Here is a 14,554-nt window from a genome sequence, read left to right as displayed (position 1 = left end):
GACCACACCCCTAAATGCATTGAAGCAACTGCCATGTGATTGGTTGATTAGATAATTGCATTAATGAGAAATTGAACAGGTGTTCCTAATAATCCTTTAGGTGAATGTATATAGATATACATGTATATATGAGATTACTTAATCGTTATAATCAAGCAGTGAAGCAGTGCTGGTAAAATATCAGTTTATTATTATGTTATATTATTATATTATGTTATTTCTAAATTAATAATTAATTATATTTTATATATATTCATATATTTAAAAATTTATGTTGTAACTTGTTTTAAAGCAATGAATAAGATTTATTTTTACTTGGTTACACCACATACCATTTTTAGAGTAATTAAAGTGAGACTTTTCTTGAAAATGGTATAAAAGTTTGATACTATATGAAACCAACACATGAGTACATTTATAAGACACAGGATTTAGACTAGATTTTTTAAAATGATTTTTCTTTCCTTGTTGTGGACAATCTTATTTGCCATTGAGCTTAATCTAATCAACTCGCCTGTTCTACAGCCTGCCAGGTTCTTCAGTCCCACAGACAGACAGGAACCGTGACTGTCAATGTCACTCTTACATGTCCAGAGGTGTGTGTGTGTGTGTGTGTGTGTGTGTGTGTGTTTATTTCTGTTCTGTAATGTGTCCATATTTATGTTTGTATGCTCGAGTAACACTTGAACTGTGTGCGCTGTATAAGATGTTGACAGCTCCAGCATCTCAGTGTGTGAATCTGCGTTTGGTAGATGACGTACAGTGGGCCAGACACTCTGTCACTTTATTCAACCATCCAAAAGTCACAGTGAGCGAATTCATCCCTCTCCATCATATCTCATCTGACCTGTTTTTTGTTGTATTTTAATGACTCCTCAATCAATCCATTCATCTCTGTAGGAAAATCTGACTTTGAGCTATGGTTCAGGTCACTTTCATATCCATCTACAAGACAACCAATTGGCAAGCATTAACCACATGATGGACACCAATATAATACAGGTTGGAGAATAGTCTGTGCAGGTTCAAATATTTCTTGTAAATATTTTGCAATATAAATAACTAGTTCACTTATAATCTTTCTATTCCAGGTGTCCCCACTTCAGTCTGGTTCTTCAACTATTTTGGCTCATGACCTCTGTCTGACCTCTGAACCTGCTGTGGCCTCCATTCTTGTCTCTGACATCACAGATTTCCAAATTGACTTCATTAATATTGTATGACGGAGACAGACGTTCCTCATCTCTTGCATTACTTTTAGGCATTTTACTATACTGTATTACATTTTTATCATCTCATGTTCACTGAATCTTTGTCTCCTATGTTGATGGTTTTTAGATTGAGGTCAGACATTCTGCTGTAGTACGAGTGCGTGTTCTGGATTCAAAGAATCAACCGTTTCTTCATCATTTCCTGTTGCTCATGAACCTCATGCTTATCCCTTCTTCATCAATCATTTCTGTGGAGTGAGTCCAGACCATGTGTTTTGTATCAGTCCTATTTCACTATTTACATTTGCATGAGATAAAGGTTTGCTGCCCATAATGGAAGGGTTCAAGCTCTAAATTCTGTCCTATGACTTCTTAATAAAGAGTATGTAATATCTAATACATCATATAAATGAATAGATATGCTGGAGTTGAGGTGTTGGTGAGGTGCTGTAAAATCTGAAAGGAGTGATGCAAGTGGCTTAGAATTGAATAAGGATGCATAACTGAATCTAAACTGAAGTAGTAAACAGAATATAGAATTCTAATTCAGTTTGAAATTATGGAAATACAATTAAAATGGTATGAAATTTAAAGAAATAACTGCTATAGGAGTCATTTTCATTGTAAAGTTTCAGTGTGAATTACAAATAAATTGTATACACATATGGGGTATTTCCATTTTATTTTCAGATTATTTAAATATATTCATTTTTTATTTCTGTCATTAGTTCTTTCACATAGAAATTATAGTTAAAACAGATGGCTTTTGAATTGTATTTTACTGTATGCTTATAGGGAGGCGGGGCCCGTGGACGAGTACAGCGTGGGGTTCCATGTGACAGGCCTGGCAGTGGGCGTGGTCAGTCTCCACCTCTCAGCAGTGGACGGTCATGGGCGTGTTATAAGCTCCTCCCACAAGAATATTGAAGTTTACCCTCCATTCAGTCTGCAGCCCAGTAAACTCACTCTGGCAGTTGGAAGTGTGCGACAGGTGGGTGTGACAGGATGCACCAAACCATATGTTAGTTCCCTCAGAAATGCATTTTTGAGTATAAAGATGTATTTGATGTTCAGGTGAAATTGGAGGGAGGGCCTCATCCTCAGTCCAGCGTCAGGTTCTCCGTGAGTGACAGCTCTATTGCCGTGGTAACAGAGACTGGACTGGTCAGAGGTATGGCAGTGGGTGTGGTCAAACTCAGAGGAGCTGTCCAGACACAAGATACAGAAGCACCGCTTACCTTTGTACAGGTAGCACACACATGGATTTGTAATAGATTTCCTGCGATGTGAGGCCATACATAAAAAGTATTATTTACACAGACGACCACATACCTGTGGCTGTAGTTGTAGGGTCCGTTCACACAGAACAAGTTTTTGCATTCCACTGTGAACAAGTTAAAAGAAGTTCAACATGCCTTTATGCTCTTTCATTTCTCTGCCCTTTTCTGTCTTGCATTTTTGCATTCCACTGTGCTGCTTTTCCATAGGTTTTCTATGTAAACATGTGCTAGACAAACGTGTTTGACTGTTGCATCTCAAGACTTTTTTTTTTCATTCTACTACCGGTACTGTGTTTTGTTTTTAAAGGGATAGTTCACCTAAAAATGAAAAATCTGTCAGTAATTAGTCACCCTCATGTCATTACAAACCCATAACACTTTTGTTCATCTTCGGAACACAAATGAAGATCTTTTTTGATGAAATCTGAGAGATTTCTGTCTTCTCCATTGACAGCTACACAACTACCACTTTGACGCTTCAAAAAGTTCATTAAGAGATCGTAAAACTAATCCATATGAATTAAGCGTTTTAGTCCAAATTTTCTGAAGAGACATGGTAGCTTAATATAATGAACATAATAAATTTACGCTTTTATTCACATTTAAACATTCATCATTCATCAGTTGTGGAAAACGGAAGCTCAAGCATGTTCGCTTGTAATTAATGACAGAATTTTCATTTTGGAGTGAACTATCTCTTTAAACACAAAAAAAAATGTTCCGTTTGAAATGTCCCTTAATCACATAATTATAAAGATGACTCAGGAGCAAACATATATGCATTATTTAATTTTCCATTTCCATGGCACCCAGGATGAATAATTAATAGGCCTAACTACTTACCTACTGCAGCTAATCCAACCTTCATCCCATTCCGCCTTAATTAAATGCTGTAACCACGTCACTAACATCTGTTCTCATACACACACACATCATGCGCTTACATGGTCTTATTTATTATTTAAATTGTATTAAAATTTTACTATAATAAATGTACACATTTCTAAGGGTGTGTTCACACTTATAGTTTGGTTCTCTCTTGGTTCTTTTTGACATTTAGTACTGGTTTGCTTAGTGTTTACACTGATTTTTAACACCTATGCAAAAAAAAAAACCATACACACACTAAAAAACGCTTTTATGATATATACTTTGCGTCAGAACTTACCGAATATACAAAACAATGCTGTGTGCTGGGCTGAAAAACAGCATGTGACAAAAGAAGTCTGTCCAAATTGACAGTTCTCTTAAAAGAGTAGGCAAAAAGTACCCGGATGACCTACTACTAGATTCTGAAGTGTGCATAAGATGGACACTTTACCATCCCATTAGGCCACGGGAGAGGATTTATGAATGGCAGTGAAGTGACGCAACATGATAATGACACACTCATATTATATAGAACATACTTTTAGTGGTCGTGAAGTAATTACTTAATTAAAATAAGTACCTGCTCAACAGAGTTTGCGAATTCTCTCCTTTTAAGTGTCGCATCTTGTGACATTGTGCTGGTTTTGGTTCATTTAGATGCCTTTGGTCAGTGTGGCATTCATATTTCAGTCAAAATGCACAAGAGAAAAGGTGGTTCTCTAGCACCAGAGTTCATGTTAATCAAACCAAACCTACTAAGTGTGAATGCACCCTTAAAGATATAATGCTTTCGCATAAACCTAATAATTGCGATTTAACTGTATGTGACGTGATCAGGATGAAGTGGAGGTGTTTAACCTGACAGCAGTGAGGATACAGGCTCCTTTAGTTACTCTATCTGTAGGAACAGAGGTTTGTCCTTCTCATGCTCATTATTATTGTGTGCAGCCATGTTTTTTTTGCTGCATGTATAAGGAGGGGTTTGGATGAATCTTTCCTTTTAGATGCCGGTTTACGTGATGGGGAGGGACAGCGGTCAGAACCCTCTCTCTCTGGGTAGTGTCGAGTCTGGCCTCAGGTTCCACTGGAGTCTGAGCAAACCGTGTGTGCTGGAGATCAAACCCAGGCACGCACAGGTGAGATGCACACACACAGCTTAAACTGACTTGTATGAACACTTGTTTGTTCATTATGCTGTCTGTTTTAGGTGGGCGTTAGTGTGTCTCCCTCTCACAGTTACTCTGTGCTAGTGAGAGCCGAAGCTCCAGGCAGGACCAGCCTCAAAGTGCGTGTGCAGCTCGAAGAAATACACACCAGCAACACTTCATTATCTGATCATCTCACTGACGAGATACATATTCTGGTAAATACATCTTCCACAAAGAACCACCAATGACAAGCTATTTATAGAAGTCACATCACGAGGAAGCAGATTTTCCTTGATCTTCTGAGATAAAAGTGTTCTGTACTGTAATATAAAATCATACTGTAGAGGCTTGTTTTTATAATTAGATTTAATCAAATAAAATAATAACAATGTACTGTAACCCACACAATCTCAGAATACATAATTCATCACAGATTATTTTAGTCAAACAGATTCAACAAGGCTAATCAGCAAAACAGATTTCTGGATGTTTAAAATACTCAAGAATGAGTTAATGGATGAATAATATTTAAAGTCACCATAAAGTCAAAATAAACAATGGAATGTTGCAGCATTTATTATTAATGATTTATTCGTGCATATCATTTTTTTTTTTTTTATTCATGCGGCCTCATAATCTTAAATCAAAATAACTTCCTCTCCCTCTTGCAACAACATCTCTTCTCTGATAACATGTTTACTAGCGAGGGCGGGACAACCTGTCACTCACATGACATCAATAGAAACAACAACCATCCAATCAAGTCCCACCCAACATTTTTAATTCGAGAAGCTGTTTCACTCAGATAAAACGTCACTATAGGGAAGAAAAAACTTGTTATCTCTAAATGTTTTTTTTTTCTTTTTCTCTAAATGTATCTCTTCTCTTTTGTTCTCCCTCTTTTCTCAGGTGTTTGAAGAGATGCAATTAACAACAGGAACCCTAGGTTCCATCCTCATGTCTCCCCTTTCTCAGTACACCCTGCAGAGCAATAAGTGAGTTTGTATGCTTGTTTCATGTCAGAAATTTGTATTTATTTATTTATTTTTTGCCCAGCTTGAATAATTTAGCACCCACTCTATGAAGTCTGTTCCATATCATTGCCTGATCAAAATTACATTTACATATCCCCCCCCCCCCCCCAGAGGCAGAGACTCAGTCTGTCCAGTCCGTTACACCTTTAGCCGGTGTGTCTCAGGGGCAGGGCTTGTCACTGTTGATGATCAAGGGGTGTTGAGAACAGGACCTGATACAGGCGTGGCTCTTTTGGAGGTTTTTGCCATGGACATTTGTGGTATCAACCAAACACTGTTGATCAGTGTGAAGGTGAGTGTTCATCATGATAATTATTACCATAGGTAACCCTCATTTTAGATCCTCATGTCAACCTTTTTCCTTCCTTAGGTGTCAACAGTGTGGTTTGTACGTGTTTTGACTGTGTCATCCGTGAACAGTGATGATGAGCAAGCCCTTCCTGCCTACCCTCTGGGCTGGAGCATCCATATCAAAGCTCTATATTATGACAACATGGGACAACAATTCCACTCCCATAATATGCAAACACTGGTCACCACTAACAGGCAATTACACAGATAGACATGTTTGTGTGTCTCCAAGTACTTTCAGTAGAGGTCTAATCTCTTTTTTTTCTGTCTCAGAGATGACCTGGTGCAACTGATAGTTGACAAAGACAATCAGTCGTTTTTGGTTCAGACGGTGTCACCCGGTCTAACTGTTTTGAGGGTGCAGGGAGACCCTATAAATCCTTTTCTGAGCGATTACACCACTCTGTTTGTGGTGCCTGCCATCTCAGAGCCTCCAGGATTCCTGCGCTCTGGGGATATCATCTGTTTCAGCTCTCCCATTACAGACCAGCAGGGTAAATCAGTTGGTTACTAGCAAGCAGAGCACTGGTTTTAGTTTTCGTAAACAAACCCTTCATAAAGTCCAAAGTATACTCCATTTTTGATGTGAACACTTTATGTATGCTCACGGCTGAGCGTGTAGCCTTTCAAAGTATATTCCTGTGTGCAAAAACATGCGCTTAAAAGCACAGTATGTAAGTTTCACCGCTAGAGGTCACTTTTTCAAAACAATAACAAAAGCATAGCTTGATGATGCCGTGAACGAGCGTGGAATCATGGGAGTTGTCATCTTCAACTCCACAGCCGATGGAAAGCTCAGGACTCAGGCAGAAACCATGTTCATGGATGAACTAATGTAATACATTTTAATAACGATACTGTGGTATAAAGCAGGGTGTGGCCGAGAGCCTGGGACATTTCACATTGCTGTTTTAATTATGTTTATATGCCGCAGTCGGCCGCTGCTGCTCATTTCGTTTTGTTGTTTATGTTTATTTTATGATTAAAGTTACATTTAAAGCCCACATCCATGTCAAAGTACACAAGACAAACTAATTAACAATTAAGGTGCAAATTTAAGCTGAACGTACAGAATATGCATGGTTAGAAAGGTCTGGCCTGTGTGTATGTCATGCATGCTGTACGCATACCCTTGTGTACGCATAAAAACCGAAGTATACTTTGAGCATTAGAGTATAGATCGTTTTTGCATTTGTTTTTTCCTCTTTAAAGGTCGGCGAGGGAGATGGGATGTGTCATCAAGTCAGATCCTTCAAATTAACTCTGAGACTGGAGTGGCATTTGCAAAGAATTCTGGGACGGTAGTGGTTTACTACAGGCTAGAGGATGGGCAGCAAACCTTCAGAGAGGTAATCAGTGCCGTGGTATTACATAAGTGTCCTCATATTTTGTGACATAATAGCTCTATTCCCCCTTACCTTATATACATAAAGCCTTATATAAATTGTAGTTGACAATGGAAGCCCTTCGAGTTAAAATTAGGATGTGGCACGGTAGTTTTGGAACAGACCCATTGTGAATGTTTTGATTTCAAAGACTCTTGTGGTGTCACGCAGGTAACAGTGGAGTCTGCGTCCATTCCTGTGATCATTCTTCCTGCTGATAGGCTCCTCACTAACTGGCCCGAAGCTTCTGAATACACAGTCAGAGTGGATCTCAACACCTCTGCTGCCAACATAGGTGACTCCTTTCACCTCCATGTGAGATTCAGGAAGGCCAGTGTACACAAAACGTCTGACATGCCATTAATCCGATTGCGTAAAGATTATATAAAGAATAATGAGGGATATTTAGACAGTTAGAGATTAAAGAAATAAAGGGATTATAATCCAAATATTTATTTCCAGCTGGAGGATCCACAGATCCCCTTTAATCGCTTAAACACTTAATCCTTAGACTAGAAATGATTCTCAGTGGTGGTGATTATCTCTAACTGTTTAATAAGTACAATTAAAACAAGTGGTGGGTGGGAAGTTTTACTTGCGCATCTTCATTATCTCAGCTCTATTTGATCTTCCTAGATCTTGGATCCGGGCAGGATTTTCACTTTCAGAGACATGGATAAATGTCTGTGCAGATGGAATATGAGGTTGTGACTGAGTCTTTCTCTTTCTTTCTGCATGGTAGCTCAATGCAATCTAGACCAGTGGGAGGTCATAGAGGAGAAACTACATCCTGAGGCAGAGCTACTGTGCTCTTTACACTTTGGCGCCCCCTACCTAGAGATAAGAATACTGCAGGATATCTTTCATGCAACACCCTTCTACAATACAGACACAGGTGGAACAAGTTTTACAAAACCTAAAATACTTCAAGATGCTGACTTTTTTTAAAGCCTCCTGTTATGCTTAGCGTCTGAGAGATTCCAACTGTGTTTTAATAATTCAAAAAACAATTGAAGTATCAATTTGATTAATCCTATGAGAATGGATTATAAACACATTTTCAAACTTGGTAACATGTTTAAAGCATCCTTCAATACATTTTTTTAAAACATTTTTTTTAAATGTTATTATTTTAACCATGAAGCTAGCCTTTATGGTTGACCGGTCTTGTCATGTCCTGTTTCAGCTCAGTACAGCTGCAGGATCTCTGTGCAGCCCCAGTCAGACTCCATCCTCCATCTTCTGTCCACTCTGCCTGTCTCCATCTATCTGTCTGCCTGTCTGCAGACTCAATCAGCCCCAGCTGCCCTGCCGTCGCTTCCTGACTCACCCCCTTCTTTTCAATCTTCCGTTCGGCTCCAGTATGTGCCAGCGTTCCATTGTCCTGTCACCAAGATCAAACTTTCCTCCCAGCAGCCTGTGGCTGAAATCACAGTGTTTGGCACCACAGACATGCTCAGTGCACTGAGGGTGAGAATGAGAGGGATCATGGGAGAAATCCTTATAATGCTTGACTGAATTAATTGTTTTTAAAATGCATTTGAAATTAAATGACTTTTCAGTTTCTTATTTCTTCACTCTTATCTAATTAGGTTCAGTCAGACACAACAGACATTGTGCTGTCTGATCCGGTCCGGTCAGATGAAGACCCCACCCTCCTCCTCATTAGAGTCTATTCAGCATCACATTTCCTGGATCAGGTACCGTCTCCTGCAATCATTACACTGTATACAGACCTTTCTCCACAAACACACGTCGTGATGGTGACTAGAGTGATGGACAGCCAGGAGTCAGGTTAGAGAACAACAAACACACTTCTCGCAATATTCTACATATACGCTACCGTTCAACAGTTTGGGGTTAGTACGATTTTTTTTAAAAAAAATTTAAGAAATTAAAACTTTCTTTAAATAGTATCACTTTAAATAGTGATGCCCCTGTAAGCAGCACAACTATTTTGAACATTGATAATAATACGAAATGTTTCTTGAGCATTTTCATTGAACAAATTCAGCTTTGCCATTGCAAGAATAAATTATTTTAAAATATATTACAATAGAAAACTGTTATTTTCATTTGCAATAATATTTCAAAACATTACTGTATTTTTAAATAAATAAATGCAGCCTTGGTGAGCAAGAAACTTTAAAAAGCATTAAAACGATCTTGCCAACCCCAAACTTTTTAACTGTAGTGTAACAGACATCTTTGTTTCTGTAACGACTACAGTGCTTTTATTTGTATGTTCAGGTCACCTTGGAGCAAATTTGGGGCTTTTGTTCATTTTGATATTTGCTCTTTTTGCTGTACTGGCAACCACCGCTGCACTTTTCATAGGTAGGGTCACACATAAGAGTTTTAACTTTCAGCAACACTGAATACGTCTGCTGTCCAGTGATTCAGTGCTGTCCGACTTCAGGCCCTAAATGTGTTCGATTTCCACAGCGTACAATACCATGCTGTCTCTCACACAAACTGTACCTGCAGTCCTCAGACCCTCTAATACAGGTGTGTTTGACCTCAAGGAGGTGCATGACACCCCCTCACATTTTATTTGATAGAGCCGCTTTACATTAAAGGTGCACTCAGTACTTTTATGTTAAAAATCGAACCTATTTTCTAAATGCACCAACATTTGCTTATTATGATTTAAAAGTGCGAGACTGATATGCTTATTTTTTTAATCAAAGTTTTCTAACTTTCTTTCAGAAGAGGACAACAAATATTTCTATCTGAGGATCCCACCATCACTGCAAACACAAGTCCTGCAGAGAAAACAATGGCTCTGGAATACTAACTAACTTACTGCACCTCCGTTATGTCCTCTCTGTCATAAATGAAAGAACCATGTACTTTAAAGTTTTGCTACAATGGGTTAAGATGCTAGTCATGGTTCAATCTACAGTTCAGCAGTAAAAACGTGCAAACCACTTCAGGTTCCTGAAGAGTATCATTTCTCATTTTCAGACTATTTTTACTTTAAAGTTTGGGGTCAATAAGATTTTTTTAAAGAAATGTATTCAGCATGAATTCATTACATTTATCAAAAGTGACTAAAGAAATGTATAATGTTACAAAATATTTTTATTCCAAATAAACGCTGTTCTTTTCAACTTACATTATTCAAAGAATCAAGGAAAAAAAAGTATTATAAAAATATCAAGCAGCACAAAGAAAGGCAGCAAATCAACATGATTTTTGAAGGATCATGCGACACTTTGGACTGGAGTAATGACGCTGAAAAATCAGCTTTGTTATCACAGGAATACATAACATTTTATAGTGCAAATTATTTAACAGTATTAATGTTTTTACTGCATTTTTGATCAGACTTAATATTAAGAGAAAATATTAAAAACATCTTATTGACCCCACACTATAGAACAATAGTTTATAATGCTATAGTTACGTGTACAGTCTGAATGTCACCCATCTAAACAACAGACACTATTTTCAGAAAAAAATATTTGTATTACCTTGTGATGAGATCAAGTCAACAGGCAAGCATAAAACGAAACCTCATCAAGCTGAACTTCTTACATTTCCCCCTGGTTTCACAGACAAAGCTTAAGCCTAGTCCCGGACAAAAATGAACTGAAAGCAATTTGCACTGACATATCTTTAAAAAAAATTAGTGCTCTTGTTTTGTCTTGAGATGTTCATCAGTAATGTTTTTTGAAGGAACGTTTATAAAAGCTACTTAAATGTCCTAATTAAACTAAGGCTTAATCCAAGCCCTGTCTGTGAAACCAGGCCATTGTATTTATGTAGCAGTGACAATGCAGATTGGCTGGCAAATGATCTACCACAACACGCATACATAAATGAAAAATGAATCTTTATTTAAAGTAAGAGAGGGAGAGAGAGACAGGTTTGGTGGTTATACACCTCACACGCTCTTTGTTCAGACAGCACTTTGACAGTTTTCCAGCACTCTTCTCGGTTTAGCTTTCATCTCATTATAGATAAGAAACACTGCCTCGTTGTGGGCGGAGTCACTGAAATCCCTGTGGAGTGGCCAATCCTGTCTCTCCTCCCGTGGTCTCCCTCATCCTTGCATACTGGTTAATGAGAGACTAGTGCTGCTTTCTCCTGAACGAGCATCCTGTTAACAGAAACAATTCAGTCAAAAACTAATTTTATATTTCGTCACACTTCACAGTAGCAGAAAATGCATTTCTATGGGGGGAAAAAGCACTTTGAAAAAGCAGAGGAAGGAAAAGGTGTCCAAAACGTTTTAAACAAGGTCATAAGCATATCGTTGCATGTTAGTTGCTAGCGAGTGCTTTATTAATGCGCTTGAGGTGTTTTCACCAATGCATTGCTTACATTTTACAGTTATTTTCTTATCTATAAATGTTAGAAATGCAAGCAAGTCGTTTCATTTTGAAAAACGGATCATCCTGACAGGGCTTTTGAACTTCAAAGACTTCAACAGAGCAAGAGAGTGCGACAAACAGAAATACATTCATATATATATAGCCTTTAATTTACACACAGTTTGGCCAAGAACATTGCTTAAGATGTACATTTGTTTCTCTTTAAAAATCCCCACAACAAATTATCTAAATAATTGATAGCTGCTGCAAAATTCTCAAAAAAATAATACAATTGTTTGGTTTTATAAATTTGTAGTAATTCAACATTTTTAAATAATAGAACATATATGTCTATTTTTTGGACAGGGAACCAAACAATTAGATAGTGCTGAATCATTGAGACAGAAATCTGCAACTGACTCATTGGCTTTCTTCTGAACTGTGCGCCAGCAGGGCAGCGAGTTTCAGAGCTTCACCAATCAAGCTTCAGCTCAAGAAGAGAACTATGATCAAGTGGGAAACACTAGGTTGGTCTGTGTCGGCGTGTTGCCATGGCGCTGCTACATTTACAAGCGCATGTGTGTGTATCTCTGATCTATGAGTGCATTTCTAGCCATACTTCTCCCACACGAAAACATGAATTCATTAGTCATCTTCTGAAGGCCGTATTTTAATGTGTTAGTGTGACATGTTCTGAATGCTCTGCTGCAGGAATGAAGAAAATCCCACTGTGAGATTCTGCTTATGAGATAATCATCAAGAATCCGTGTGACCACTAGATTGATAAACTAGGTTCTTTCATGCTTTGGTGTCTGTGCACTGGCGATACCTTCTGTGAGGCGTGCCTTTCCTCCGGTAGGCTGGCACAGCACTGTAGAGCATCCTACACATAAGACCACCGTCTGTGCGTGACTGAACACCGTAGTGATCTTATAACAGCCTGCAAAGAGAGAATGGCGAATAATTTCAAACATACTATAATACACAAATCAATGTCTATTGTATGTGGAACACAATTTTTCTGTGTTATTTTATACACACAAATAAATAGCTCATATATAATTTTTATTTTGATTGTCACTCACGATGCTCCATGTCATTGTAGTTATTTCCCTCATTAAAGCTGTTAAGTACACAGTTTTGTACCTTTATTTTTGTCAAATACTACTCTGCTTCAAATCAAACTCTGTATTCTTGCGATTCACCTCATAGCTGGTTGGTTTGGTTCATGGCTTATAACTCAAAGACTTTTTAAAAATCCCTATGGGAAAAATACTCCCACAACAAAGCTGATGATATTTTTTGTCCTGTTCCCCATGAGAACCAATGTCTCATAGTGGACCTGCTTGTTTACATAGAGCACCAAGGCTGCAGATGTTACCTGGGCATTTGACATCCATAAAATAAGAGTTGGGACTCTGTACGAGACGCTTCTTCTTGTGTCTTCTCTTCTCCTCCTCTGGCGTTGGGTGCAACAAGTCCTTCGCGAGCTGAAAATGATGAGAGATGTGTCAATCACCTTTGCCAACTGGCGTAGAGAATCTCAGCCATGATAGATTTATTCAAAACTCTTAGAAATAAAGGTTTCAAAAGCAGATTTTCACAGTGATGAGATATATATATATATATATATATATATATATATATATATATATGCAATGGCAAGGTTATGGTTGTTGGTATGTTAGGTTATGGAACCATCAATGACAATAGAGAACTTTTATTTTCAAGAGTGCAGGACGCAGCCATGTTATGGCATTTTAACTCAGCTACAACGATAATACAATATGAGCACTCGTGTAAACGTTGTACCAGAAAAAAAAGCGTTTTTTACATAACTAACAATAGCACAAGCTTGATGATAGAGCTGATCAGCTGATTGTCAACACCACCACTACAAAGGGTGATCTGATTCATGACACACTTCCGCCTAACAAACTATACGAGGCACATCCACGCGTATTAATTATATTTAACGTATTATTTATTTAATAAATCTCACCTAAATATAACAGTGACGGTTTTATTTGTAAGAGAAGCGCGATGCTCTCCACGAGTTTCTAACGCATGCACGCGGCCATCTTGTCGTTCCTAAACACATAGCACGCGCTTCGCCCTTTTCTACTAAGTTTTAACCTCAAAATATGTGAAATTAATTCAACGTGGCCAGTAAGATCATGAAGACAAAAGCCTCCCCTGATCAATCGATGCGATGAAATCCACATACCAAGTGTGATTACGTTTTAAATGGACTTGATTGTAATAGCACGCACTTACAGGCATGTTGGCGACAGTGGAGCAGCAGCCGAAAAGGGGGGGCGAGCGGAAATACATGGCGTATATGAACGGGGCTCTTGAGCAGGGGCAGGAAATACTTCACATTTAATAAAAGCTTTTCTTCTTAACCCATATTAACTAAGTATTGAGCTAAGACAGGCTGTGGGTTATGTTGGATTGAAATTGGTTGAATTGTGACATAGACTCTCACATATCATGCTTAATAACACATAAAGGCAACCTAACAACCTAACATAAAGGCGACATTCAAAAGCATAATTTGTTGTATTATATTGTATAAAACATACTTATTATAATTAAATAATAATTATAATAATATGTTTAACATATATTTGTGATAATTTCAATGACTTTTGCCAATTAATGCAATGGAATTTCAAATGATTAAAATCGTTTATCTGAATAAAGCATATTACAATTACTAAAACTGAAGCTAAATATAAATATTATAAAATTAAATTAAAATGACAAAAGCACATAACAAAATTACTTAAACTTAAACTAAAATATAAAAATAAAAACTTAATATGTTGTTAAATACTAGGCTATAATATAAATAATACTAAAATAACACCACTAACAATTCTGTGTTATTCTGCTATAACTACTTCATTTAGCAGCTTAGAGTACTTATAAATAAATCTCTGTTGTGACCAAA

The 14,554-nt window shown here is 37.7% G+C and overlaps 2 protein-coding genes across 2 annotated transcripts in view; one reads left to right on the top strand and one right to left on the bottom strand.

Moving 5' to 3' along the window:
- The window catches only part of LOC311067880 (nuclear pore membrane glycoprotein 210), a gene marked incomplete at its 5' end in the record, with an annotated part of 28,188 nt that extends 17,835 nt beyond the window's left edge, over nucleotides 1–10,353 (top strand). Inside the window, 22 exons of the mRNA XM_084090027.1 lie at nucleotides 526–596; nucleotides 707–808; nucleotides 901–1,002; nucleotides 1,092–1,217; nucleotides 1,339–1,466; nucleotides 2,007–2,202; nucleotides 2,286–2,459; nucleotides 4,199–4,273; nucleotides 4,366–4,497; nucleotides 4,569–4,724; nucleotides 5,419–5,504; nucleotides 5,655–5,835; nucleotides 5,914–6,089; nucleotides 6,168–6,388; nucleotides 7,107–7,243; nucleotides 7,451–7,574; nucleotides 8,022–8,174; nucleotides 8,466–8,749; nucleotides 8,872–9,073; nucleotides 9,530–9,616; nucleotides 9,725–9,787; nucleotides 9,989–10,353. Of these exons, the coding sequence (XP_083946153.1) occupies nucleotides 526–596; nucleotides 707–808; nucleotides 901–1,002; nucleotides 1,092–1,217; nucleotides 1,339–1,466; nucleotides 2,007–2,202; nucleotides 2,286–2,459; nucleotides 4,199–4,273; nucleotides 4,366–4,497; nucleotides 4,569–4,724; nucleotides 5,419–5,504; nucleotides 5,655–5,835; nucleotides 5,914–6,089; nucleotides 6,168–6,388; nucleotides 7,107–7,243; nucleotides 7,451–7,574; nucleotides 8,022–8,174; nucleotides 8,466–8,749; nucleotides 8,872–9,073; nucleotides 9,530–9,616; nucleotides 9,725–9,787; nucleotides 9,989–10,080 (3,068 nt within the window). The 3' untranslated portion in view covers nucleotides 10,081–10,353. The remainder of the gene's footprint in view (nucleotides 1–525; nucleotides 597–706; nucleotides 809–900; nucleotides 1,003–1,091; nucleotides 1,218–1,338; nucleotides 1,467–2,006; nucleotides 2,203–2,285; nucleotides 2,460–4,198; nucleotides 4,274–4,365; nucleotides 4,498–4,568; nucleotides 4,725–5,418; nucleotides 5,505–5,654; nucleotides 5,836–5,913; nucleotides 6,090–6,167; nucleotides 6,389–7,106; nucleotides 7,244–7,450; nucleotides 7,575–8,021; nucleotides 8,175–8,465; nucleotides 8,750–8,871; nucleotides 9,074–9,529; nucleotides 9,617–9,724; nucleotides 9,788–9,988) is intronic.
- Nucleotides 10,354–11,100: 747 nt separating this feature from the next.
- Nucleotides 11,101–13,925, bottom strand: rps27.2 (ribosomal protein S27 isoform 2). The gene is made up of 4 exons (XM_084088295.1): nucleotides 13,876–13,925; nucleotides 12,980–13,088; nucleotides 12,428–12,538; nucleotides 11,101–11,384 (listed from the first exon to the last, which is right to left on the bottom strand). Exons 1-4 carry the CDS (start codon nucleotides 13,879–13,881, stop codon nucleotides 11,356–11,358), a joined length of 255 nt encoding a protein of 84 aa, XP_083944421.1. The 5' UTR covers nucleotides 13,882–13,925; the 3' UTR covers nucleotides 11,101–11,355.
- Nucleotides 13,926–14,554: the final 629 nt, after the last annotated feature.

This window comes from Abramis brama, assembly GCF_963993115.1.
Source record: "Abramis brama genome assembly, chromosome: 17".
Lineage (NCBI taxonomy): Eukaryota > Metazoa > Chordata > Actinopteri > Cypriniformes > Leuciscidae > Abramis > Abramis brama.
This window is presented reverse-complemented; position numbering and strand designations above follow the sequence as displayed.